The 12,868-nt window shown below is 36.3% G+C and overlaps 1 protein-coding gene across 1 annotated transcript in view; it reads right to left on the reverse strand.

Annotated features, from left to right (window-relative positions):
* NME5 (NME/NM23 family member 5) overlaps positions 1 to 12,868 on the reverse strand; it is a 45,288-nt gene that overhangs the window by 14,690 nt on the left and 17,730 nt on the right. Inside the window, exon 5 of the mRNA XM_061188224.1 lies at positions 9,597 to 9,715. Coding sequence (XP_061044207.1) covers positions 9,597 to 9,715 — 119 coding nt within the window. The remainder of the gene's footprint in view (positions 1 to 9,596; positions 9,716 to 12,868) is intronic.

Genomic DNA, 12,868 nt, shown 5'->3' on the forward strand with positions numbered 1-12,868 from the left:
GTAAGATAAGCAAAATGAGAAGACAGAAAAACACACAGCAGATGAAGGAGCAGGGTCAAAACACACCAGACCTAACAAATGAAGAGGAAATAGGTAGTCTACCTGAAAAAGAATTCAGAATAATGATAGTAAGGATGATCCAAAGTCTTGGAAATAGAATAGACAAAATGCAAGAAACATTTAACAAGGACGTAGAAGAACTAAAGAGGAACCAAGAAACGATGACAAGCACAATAAATGAAATTAAAAATACTCTAGATGGGATCAATAGCAGAATAACTGAGGCAGAAGAACGGATAAGTGACCTGGAAGATAAAATGGTGGAAATAACTACTGCAGACCAGAATAAAGAAACAAGAATGAAAAGAACTGAGGACAGTCTCAGAGACCTCTGGGACAACATTAAACGCACCAACATTCGAATTATAGGGGTCCCAGAAGAAGAAGAGAAAAAGAAAGGGACTGAGAAAATATTTGAAGAGATTATAGTTGAAAACTTCCCTAATATGGGAAAGGAAATAGTTAATCAAGTCCTGGAAGCACAGAGAGTCCCATACAGGATAAATCCAAGGAGAAACACACCAAGACACATATTAATCAAACTATCAAAAATTAAATATAAAGAAAACATATTAAAAGCAGCAAGGGAAAAACAACAAATAACACACAAGGGCATCCCCATAAGGTTAACAGCTGATCTTTCAGCAGAAACGCTGCAAGCCAGAAGGGAGTGGCAGGATATACTTAAAGTGATGAAGGAGAAAAACCTACAACCAAGATTACTCTACCCAGCAAGGATCTCATTCAGATTTGATGGCGAAATTAAAACCTTTACAGACAAGCAAAAGCTGAGAGAGTTCAGCACCACCAAACCAGCTTTACAACAAATGCTAAAGGAACTTCTCTAGGCAAGAAACACAAGAGAAGGAAAACACCTACAATAACAAACCCAAAACATTTAAGAAAATGGGAATAGGAACATACATATCGATAATTACCTTAAATGTAAATGGATTAAATGCTCCCACCAAAAGACACAGACTGGCTGAATGGATACAAAAACAAGACCCATATATATGCTGTCTACAAGAGACCCACTTCAGACCTAGAGACACATACAGACTGAAAGTGAGGGGATGGAAAAAGATATTCCATGCAAATGGAAATCAAAAGAAAGCTGGAGTAGCAATTCTCATATCAGACAAAATAGACTTTAAAATAAAGACAATTACAAGAGACAAAGACGGACACTATATAATGATCAAGGGATCGATCCAAGAGGAAGGTATAACAATTGTAAATATTTATGCACCCAACATAGGAGCACCTCAATACATAAGGCAAATACTAACAGCCATAAAAGGGGAAATCGACAGTAACACAATCATAGTAGGGGACTTTAACACCCCACTTTCACCAATGGACAGATCATCCAAAATGAAAATAAATAAGGAAACACAAGCTTTAAATGATACATTAAACAAGATGGACTTAATTGATATTTATAGGACATTCCACCCAAAAACAACAGAATACACATTTTTCTCAAGTGCTCATGGAACATTCTCCAGGATAGATCATATCTTGGGTCACAAATCAAGCCTTGGTAAATTTAAAAAAATTGAAATCGTATCAAGTATCTTTTCCGACCACAACGCTATGAGACTAGATATCAATTACAGGAAAAGATCTGTAAAAAATACAAACACATGGAGGCTACACAATACACTACTTAATAACGAAGTGATCACTGAAGAAATCAAAGGGGAAATCAAAAAATACCTAGAAACAAATGACAATGGAGACACGACGATCCAAAACCTATGGGATGCAGCAAAAGCAGTTCTAAGAGGGAAGTTTATAGCAATACAAGCCTACATCAAGAAACAGGAAACATCTCGAATAAACAACCTAACCTTGCACCTAAAGCAATTAGAGAAAGAAGAACAAAAAAACCCCAAAGCTAGCAGAAGGAAAGAAATCATAAAGATCAGATCAGAAATAAATGAAAAAGAAATGAAGGAAACAATAGCAAAAATCAATGAAACTAAAAGCTGGTTCTTTGAGAAGATAAATAAAATTGATAAACCATTAGCCAGACTCATCAAGAGAAAAAAGGAGAAGACTCAAATTAATAGAATTAGAAATGAAAAAGGAGAAGTAACCACTGACACTGCAGAAATACAAACGATCATAAGAGATTACTACAAGCAACTCTATGCTAATAAAATGGACAACCTGGAAGAAATGGACAGATTCTTAGAAATGCACAACCTGCCGAGACTGAACCAGGAAGAAATAGAAAATATGAACAGACCAATCACAAGCACTGAAATTGAAACTGTGATTAAAAATCTTCCAACACACAAAAGCCCAGGACCAGATGGCTTCACAGGCGAATTCTATCAAACATTTAGAGAAGAGCTAACACCTATCCTTCTCAAACTCTTCCAAAATATTGCAGAGGGAGGAACACTCCCCAACTCATTCTACGAGGCCACCATCACCCTGATACCAAAACCAGGCAAAGATGTCACAAAGAAAGAAAACTACAGGCCAATATCACTGATGAACATAGATGCAAAAATCCTCAACAAAATACTAGCAAACAGAATCCAACAGCACATTAAAAGGATCATACACCATGATCAAGTGGGGTTTATTCCAGGAATGCAAGGATTCTTCAATATACGCAAATCAATCAACGTGATACATCATATTAACAAATTGAAGGAGAAAAACCATATGATCATCTCAATAGATGCAGAGAAAGCTTTCGACAAAATCCAACACCCATTTATGATAAAAGTCCTGCAGAAAGTAGGCATAGAGGGAACTTTCCTCAACATAATAAAGGCCGTATATGACAAACCCACAGCCAACATTGTCCTCAATGGTGAAAAACTGAAACCATTTCCACTAAGATCAGGAACAAGACAAGGTTGCCCACTCTCACCACTATTATTCAACATAGTTTTGGAAGTGTTAGCCACAGCAATCAGAGAAGAAAAAGAAATAAAAGGAATCCAAATCGGAAAAGAAGAAGTAAAGTTGTCACTGTTTGCAGATGACATGATACTATACATAGAGAATCCAAAAGATGCTACCAGAAAACTACTAGAGCTAATCAATGAATTTGGTAAAGTAGCAGGATACAAAATTAATGCACAGAAATCTCTTGCATTCCTGTATACTAATGATGAAAAATCTGAAAGTGAAATTAAGAAAACACTCCCGTTTACCATTGCAACAAAAAGAATAAAATACCTAGGAATAAACCTTCCTAAGGAGACAAAAGACCTGTATGCAGAAAATTATAGGACACTGATGAAAGAAATTAAAGATGATACAAATAGATGGAGAGATATACCATGTTCTTGGATTGGAAGAATAAACATTGTGAAAATGACTCTGCTACCCAAAGCAATCTACAGATTCAATGCAATCCCTATCAAACTACCACTGGCATTTTTCACAGAACTAGAACAAAAAATTTCACAATTTGTATGGAAACACAAAAGACCCCGAATAGCCAAAGCAATCTTGAGAACGAAAAATGGAGCTGGAGGAATCAGGCTCCCTGACTTCAGACTATATTACAAAGCTACAGTAATCAAGACAGTTTGGTACTGGCACAAAAACAGAAATATAGATCAATGGAACAGGATAGAAAGCCCAGAGATAAGCCCACGCACATATGGTCACCTTATCTTTGATAAAGGAGGCAAGCATATACAGTGGAGAAAAGACAGCCTCTTCAATAAGTGGTGCTGGGAAAATTGGACAGGTACATGTAAAAGTATGAAATTAGAACACTCCCTAACACCATACACAAAAATAAACTCAAAATGGATTAAAGACCTAAGTGTAAGGCCAGACACTATCAAACTCTTAGAGGAAAACATAGGCAGAACACTGTATGACATAAGTCACAGCAAGATCCTTTTTGACCCAGGTCCTAGAGAAATGGAAATAAAAACACAAATAAACAAATGGGACCTAATGAAACTTAAAAGCTTTTGCACAGCAAAGGAAACCATAAACAAGACCAAAAGACAACCCTCAGAATGGGAGAAAATATTTGCAAATGAAGCAACGGACAAAGGATTAATCTCCAAGATTTACAAGCAGCTCATGCAGCTCAATAACAAAAAAACAAACAACCCAATCCAAAAATGGGCAGAAGACCTAAATAGACATTTCTCCAAAGAAGAGATACAGATTGCCAACAGACACATGAAAGAATGCTCAACATCATTAATCATTAGAGAAATGCAAATCAAAACTACAATGAGGTATCATCTCACACCAGTCAGAATGGCCATCATCAAAAAATCTAGAAACAATAAATGCTGGAGAGGGTGTGGAGAAAAGGGAACACTCTTGCACTGTTGGTGGGAATGTAAATTGATACAGCCACTATGGAGAACAGTATGGAGGTTCCTTAAAAAACTAAAAATAGAACTACCATATGACCCAGCAATCCCACTACTGGGCATATACCCTGAGAAAACCATAATTCAGAAAGAGTCATGTACCAAAATATTCATTGCAGCTCTGTTTACAATAGCCAGGACATGGAAGCAACCTAGGTGTCCATCATCGGATGAATGGATAAAGAAGATGTGGCACATATATACAATGGAATATTACTCAGCCATAAAAAGAAATGAAATGGAGGTGTTTGTAATGAGGTGGATGGAGTTAGAGTCTGTCATACAGAGTGAAGTAAGTCAGAAAGAGAAAAACAAATACAGTATGCTAACACATATATATGGAATCTAAGGGAAAAAAAAAAAAAGAGGTCATGAAGAACCTAGTGGCAAGATGGGAATAAAGACACAGAACTACTAGAGAATGGACTTGAGGATATGGGGAGGGGGAGGGGTGAGATGTGACAGGGTGAGAGAGTGTCATGGACATATATACACTACCAAATGTAAAATAGATAACTAGTGGGAAGCAGCCGCATAGCACAGGGAGATCAGCTCGGTGCTTTGTGACCACCTAGAGGGGTGGGATAGGGAGGGTGGGAGGGAGGGAGATGCAAGAGGGAAGAGATATGGCAACATATGTATATGTGTAACTGATTCACTTTGTTGTAAAGCAGAAGCTAGCACACCATTGTAAAGCAATTATACTTCAATAAAGATGTTTAAGAATTTAAAAAAAAAAAAAAAAAGAGAATAAATAATAATTATTAATAATTATTAGTGAAAAGAAGCATCCAGTAAACTGGAAACATACTCGTTTTGACTTGTAATGCTTTTAAAACCCAATAAAATTTATTCCAACATTCAAAAAAAAAAAAAAAAAAAAAAAAAGAAAGCAATGTGAGAGTATGTATTGTGACTGAAAATAATCACATTAGAAATAATAATGCAAAACAAAATTAAGAGAATTCTGAAAAAAAGAGTAATTGAAAGGTTTAGAACTATCTGATTTTGAAATATATTACAAACCTATAATACTTAAAACAGTGTGGTACTTACAAATGAACAGATGAAATTAACAAACCAAAAAAAAAAAAAAGAAACCCACTAAATGCATGTAAGAACTTAGTATATATTAACAGTAGATTTTTAAATCGATGAAGAAAATACATACCGTTCAATAAATGGTTTTTGTCAATTGAGTAACCAAGTGGAAATAAAATAAAACGTGGCTCTCTACCTCACTCCCTACAGCAAAAAAATATTCCAGATGATCAAAGACATACACGTGGGGGGAGAAAAAGGAAATATTAAAAAGTACTAGAAGGCAGAATGAGAGAATGTTACTTATAATCTTAAAACAGAAAACCTTCTTCAAATATAACAGAAACCTGGAAGGCATAAAAGAGCTCAACAAATATAGTACAAAAAATAAAAATATATCATGGAAATAGTGATAAACTGAGAAAATCTACTAACGAACAAAATATGTTGGTTAAAATGTTTAATTTCTTAAACATAGAGAGTACCAATACAGTAAGAAAAAGACCTAGACAACCAAGCGCTGGCAAATGGACAAAGGCCTGGGGTAGGAAGTTCACAGAAAAGGAAATACAAATGGCTTTAAGTAGCATATACTAAAAGATACTCAAACTCACTCATAACAAAAGAAATACAAATTAAGTTACAAGATAACCATTTTTCACCTGTGAGATCGGTAAAAAAAAAAAAAAAAAACCCACAAAACTTGAAAAAACATCCGGTACTCTCATTCACTTTTTTTAAATTAATTATTTATTTATTTTTGGCTGCATTGGGTCTTTGTGGCTGCACGCGGTCTTCTCATTGTGGTGGCTTCTCTTGTTGCGGAGCCTAGGCTCTAGGCACGCGGGCTTCAGTAGTTGTAGCTCACAGGCTCTAGAGCGCAGGCTCAGTAGTTGTGGCACCCGGGCCTAGTTGCTCCATGGCATGTGGGATCTTCCTGGACCAGGGCTTGAACCCATGTCCCCTGCATTGGCAGGCCAATTCTCAACCACTGTGCCACCAGGGAAGCCCTCCCATTCATTTTTTTTTTAAATTGGACTGTTATTTATTCATTCATTCATTCATTCATTTATTTATTTATTTATGGTTGCGTTGGGTCTTCATTGCTGCACGCAGGCTTTCTCTAGTTGTGGTGAGCGGGAGCTACTCTTTGTTGTGGTGTGCAGGCTTCTCATTGCGGTGGCTTCTCTTGCTGCGAAGCATGGGCTCTAGGCGTGCAGGCTTCAGTAATTGTGGCACATGGGCTCAGCAGTTGTGGCTCATGGGCTGTAGAGTGCAGGCTCAGTAGTTGTGGCTCTCGGGCTTAGTTGCTCCACAGCATGTGGGATCTTCCTGGACCAGGGCTCGAGCCTGTGTCCCCTGCATTGGCAGGTGGATTCTTAACCACTGCGCCACCAGGGAAGTCCCCTCTCATTCATTTTTGATCAGAGTATAAAATGGTACAACCACTACAAAAGGTAATTTGGCAATATTTATCCAAATTAAAAATGCACATACCAAAAACATCAAAATAACACTTTTTGACTTAGTATTTTCATTTGTAGGAATTTATTCTACAAATAAATGGTATGCTGACAAATGAATGAAGATATTCACTGTAGCAGTTTATAATAACAAAAGAGTGGAAACAACTTGAACAACCATCCATATGTGACTAAGTAATAAATTGTAGGGAATTCCCTGGCAGTCCAGTGGTTAGGACTCCGCCCTTCCACTGAAGGGGGCATGGGTTCGATCCCTGGTCAGGGAACTAAGATCCCACAAGCCACGTGGCCAAAAAATAATTAAAAAATTTGTAGAAAATCCATAAAACAGAATGCCATAAGCTGTTCTTCTAAAATGGGGTAATTTTGTTTATGGTGCTATTTAATAATTTATAATACATATTAAGTATGTAAGGTAAAAAGCATCAAATAGTGTGTTTAGTAGCTAGCATTTGTATCTATATGTGTTTTTAAGTACATATAAATAATAAGTATTTTATTTTATGCTTATATATTATAGAGTTTCTCTGAAAGGATATACTAGAAGCTGGTAACACTAATCAACTCCAAGGAACAACTGGGTAGCTGAGGAAGAGGAATGGAAATGAGAGTTACTTTTCACTATATATCCTTTTGGAACTTTTAAATTTTATACCATATTCTAACATTGCTTATTCAAAAAATTAAACAGCTTAAAAAAGAAGTAAGTTCTTTAAGGGATAAAAATTTTTTAAAGATTTCATGTTTTGAATTATAATTTGACTTTTTGATCTCTTTCCAAATGAAATAATCTCAATGTGTGAAAAGCATTATACTCAGAGATGTTTATTGTTACAGTATTTATAATAGTAAACAACTCAAACAGCAAAAGAATGGTAAAGGTAACAAAAGAAACATCATGGGGCTTCCCTGGTGGTGCAGTGGTTGAGAGTCTGCCTGCCAATGCAGGGGACACGGGTTCGAACCCTGGTCTGGGAAGATCCCACATGCCGCGGAGCAACTGGGCCCGTGAGCTATAACTACTGAGCCTGCGCATCTGGAGCCTGTGCTCCGCAACAAGAGAGGCCGCGACAGTGAGAGGCCCGCGCACCGCGATGAAGAGTGGCCCCCACTCACCACATCTAGAGAAAGCCCTCGCACAGAAACGAAGACCCAACACAGCCAAAAAAAAAAAAAAACCTCCTTACTAATATCCATGCTTGCCCTGCTCAAAGCCATTAAAAAAAAAAAGAAACATCATGTAACTATTAAAATAATCTCTATAAAATATATACTTAAATATAGCAATATTTATGGGATATGTGTTTATATGTACTGATATAAAAAAATAAAACCTGGGCAAAGAAAAACAAAAAAACAGGACTAGTTTTTTTGAAACTAAACAGGATTAGCTTCATTGGAGATACAGGCTTTAAAAACCAAACCAAACCAAACCAAAACAAAACCAGTAATAGCAGCAGCTAATGTTTGAGCACTTACGCACCAAGCACTTTAAGAATTTTACATGCACTAATACATTTAATCCTAACAATATCCCTACTAGGTAGGCAGGTGCCAATATACCTATATCTTATTGATGAGAATAAAGAGACTCAGAGAGAGGTTAGGTGTCTGGAGTCAGAGCTGAATCCAAGCAAGATGATTTGGGAGACCATGTTTAGGAAATGGAACCAGGAGTATCTTTTTCTTCTCTTCTTTACATTTTTCAGTAGTTTCAGGTTTCTTACTAAATGAAAATATACTATTTTCACAATGAAAAAAACATATTAAAGAAATAACCTGTCAATTTTTTTCTTTTTGGTAAAAGTGGTAATGTTAGTGGGAAAGATTAAATCTTTTGTCTTCCAAAGGGGATTCCCTTTGAGAATGCTAACAAAGCCTAGAGATATTATTTTGGTACGGCTGGTATTAAAATAACCTTCCTTGATTATCTCAGATGGGTGGGAGTATCTATAAAGAAGGACCCCGGCTGACACTTGGCCCTGGACAATCATCCTAGGTCCTCATACTCAACCGTTCTTCCCGATGAATGAGCAATGTTGAGGCCTCTAGGTATGTGAATAAATATGTTTTCTATTAAAAACATTTAGATAGCATGAGAAACAAAAATGTTGAACACAATTCAAGTAAATAATTTTATCATTTGATTATATATATTATATACAAAAACAATGCTTAGCAATGAAAGGATGCAATGATTGAAAATGTACTTAGGAAGAAATTTTTTTTAAGAGTTAAAACACAGCAAGAAAATAAGTACAATTGACCCTTGAGCAACATAGGTTTGAACTGTGGGGGGTCCACTTACACGCAGATTTTTTTTCAATAGTAAATACTACAGTACTACACAATCCACGACTGGCTGAACCCAGGATGCAGAATCACGGATACAGAGGAAATGACGATACGAGGGTCTACTATAAGTTATGTGCCAGATTTTTGACTGCACAAAGGGTCAGTGCCCCTAACCCCCACTCTCAAGGGTCAACTATAATCAAAAGTTATACAAAATGAAGTATCTAAAATGTATATAAAAAGTTTTTTAAATGACTCTCAATATGTTTCAAAGAATATAATATTTTAACTATGAAAACTATAGACAATATTCTTTAGTATGAATAAAAAAATTTCTTACAAAAGGATCTGCTGGTTTTTGCTTACAAAGCTCTACAAGTCCTTTAAGCAGAGTTGGCGTTACATACAAATTTAAATAGTCCTTAGCAGCTTGTCCAACTGGAATGGGCTCAACAATCACTGCAAATACAAATGATTAAAGATAATATAAATGAAGAAATATTATACAATCATTAAAAAGGACACCTTCAAATAAATTGTAATGGCATAAGAAATACTTAAGAGTTATTATTTTTTTAAAAAAAGGAAACAGAACGATATACATAGCATAATAGTTTGTTCAAAAACACACAAGCACACACATACAGAAAATAATAAGACTCATATAAGACTGGCAAAAAAAAACATCAAAATGTTGATAGTGCTCATAAGATTCTGATTATGTTTTCAACAATCTCCTTTTCTGCATTTACATTTCCATGTTTTTTACAGTAAATACATAATGGACAATGTTATGAAAAAGAAAAATATGAAGAATGTGTATAATCTAGGAGATTAATTCATCACAAAAATTAACTCCTGTCAACAAAATGGTAGGCACTTTGCAAAGTGTTACAGATACAACAGTGAATAATACATGCTTCTTGCTCTCTTACAGACTACTGAATATACACATAAAACCTATTTCTATAATAGTATGAATGAATATTCCTGCTCTTATTTTTCAGGTTTTAAAATAAATAAAGTAAGATTTAGGGAAATTTTAGTGTTTTCAGCTTTGTTTGAACACTATGTAGGTGAACCAGACTTGCAGTACAACAAAAAATATACTTCTACCAGAAAGAAATGTGTAAGTCTTCATAGGTCTTTTGAGGTTGATCTCCATCAATGTGTTTTTTTTTTTTTTAAATAAATTTATTTATTTATTTTTGGCTGAGCTGGGTTTTCATTGCTGCGCACAGGCCTTTTCCAGTTGTGGCAAGTGGGACTACTCTTCGTTGAGGTGCACGGGCTTCTCACTGTGGTGGCCTCTCTTGTTGCAGACCATGGGCTCTAGGCGCGCGGGCTTCAGTAGTTGTGGCTCGCAGGCTCTAGAGCGCAGGCTCAGTAGTTGTGGCTCACAGGCTTAGTTGCTCCATGGCATGTGGGATCTTCCCAGACCAGGGCTTGAACCCATGTCCCCTGCATTGGCAGGCAGATTCTTAACCACTGTGCCATGAAGGAAGTCCCAATGTGCTACTTCTGATAAAGATAAGAAAGCAAAGCTACTAGTCTCATGTGTTCAGATCTAAATCCTCATTGGCCCAAGGCAAAGGAAGGTGGGATAATTTCTGTATGACTGTATGTATATGTGTATAGGCTCAGTTGACTCTTGAGAGTAGGGGTTAGGGGCACTGACCCTTTGTGCAGTCAAAAATCTGGCACATAATTTCTGTATGACTGTATGTATATGTGTATAGGCTCAGTCTCAGTGAGACAAAGACTAACAATGGGAGTCATTTGCCAGGATGCCATGAAGAGCTGGGAGAAGTCTCACAGGTATTGGGTAACAGGTTCCCTTCCTATTAGTCTCATGATAGTACCCTTTATTACACTGATTACTGTAATAATTTTGTTTTATTTTGATTATATAAATATTTGTCATCTGTCTCTTTTACTCTGTAAGACCATGTTAAGACCATGTTTATCATGTTCACTGGCCCCAGGTCCTTTTATATTATTTTAAAAATGAAAATCTGAAAAAAATAAAAATAAAAATAAATTAAATTAAAAAATAAAAATGAAAATCTGATTAAGTCACTTTCATCCTTAAAATGTTTCACTGATTCCTTTTTTTTCTCAGTTTTTTTTTTATACAGCAGGTTCTTATTAGGTATCCATTTTATACATAGTAGTGTATACATGTCAATCCCAATCGCCCAATTCATCACACCACCTCCCCCGCCACTTTCCCCCTTGGTGCCCATACATTTCTTCTCTACATCTGTGTCTCAATTTCTGCCCTGCAAACCGGTTCATCTGTACCATTTTTCTAGGTTCCACATATATGTATTAATATACGATATTTGTTTTTCTCTTTCTGACTTACTTCACTCTGTATGACAGTCTCTAGATCCATCCACGTCTCAACAAATGACTCAAATTCGTTCCTTTTTATGGCTGAGTAATATTCCATTGTATATATGTACCACATCTTCTTTATCCATTCATCTGTGAATGGGCATTTAGGTTGCTTCCATGACCTAGCTATTGTAAATAGTGCTGCAGTGAACATTGGGGTGCATGTGTCTTTTTGAATTACGGTTTTCTCTGGGTATATGCCCAGTAGTGGGATTGCTGAGTCATATGGTAATTCTATTTTTATTTTTTTAAGGAACCTCCATACTGTTCTCCATAGTGGCTGTATCAATTTACATTCCCACCAACAGTGCAAGAGGGTTCCCTTTTCTCCACACCCTCTCCAGCATTTGTTGTTTGTAGATTTTCTGATGATGCCCATTCTAACTGGTGTGAGGTGATACCTCATTGTAGTTTTGATTTGCATTTCTCTAATAACTAGTGATGTTGAGCAGCTCTTCATGTGCTTCTTGGCCATCTGTATGTCTTCTTTGGAGAAATGTCTATTTAGGTCTTCTGCCCATTTTTGGACTGGGTTGTTGTTTTTTTAATATTGAGCTGCATGAGCTGTTTATGTATTTTGGAGATTAATCCTTTGTCCATTGATTCGTTTGCAAATATTTTCTCCCATTCTGAGGGTTGTCTTTTCGTCTTGTTTGTAGTTTCCTTTGTTGTGCAAAAGCTTTGAAGTTTCATTAGGTCTCATTTGTTTATTTTTGGTTTTATTTCCATTACTCTAGGAGGTGGATCAAAAAAGATCTTGCTGTGATTTCTGTCAAAGAGTGTTCTTCCTACGTTTTCCTCTAAGAGTTTTATAGTGTCCAGTCTTACATTTAGGCCTCTAATCCACTTTGAGTTTATTTTTGTGTATGGTGTTAGGGAGTGTTCTAATTTCATTCTTTTACATGTAGCTGTCCAGTTTTCCCAACACCACTTAGTGAAGAGACTGTCTTTTCTCCATTGTATATCCTTGCCTCCTTTGTCATAGATTAGTTGACCATAAGTGCGTGGGTTTGTCTCTGCGCTTTCTATCCTGTTCCATTGATCTATATTTCTGTTTTTGTGCCAGTACCATATTGTCTTGATTACTGTAGCTTTGTAGTATAGTCTGAAGTCAGGGAGTCTGATTCCTCCAGCTCCATTTTTTTCCCTCAAGACAGCTTTGGCTATTCGGGGTCTTTTGTGTCTCCACATAAATTTTAAGATTTTTTGTTC

This window comes from Eubalaena glacialis, chromosome 4 (genome assembly GCF_028564815.1).
Source record: "Eubalaena glacialis isolate mEubGla1 chromosome 4, mEubGla1.1.hap2.+ XY, whole genome shotgun sequence".
NCBI lineage: Eukaryota > Metazoa > Chordata > Mammalia > Artiodactyla > Balaenidae > Eubalaena > Eubalaena glacialis.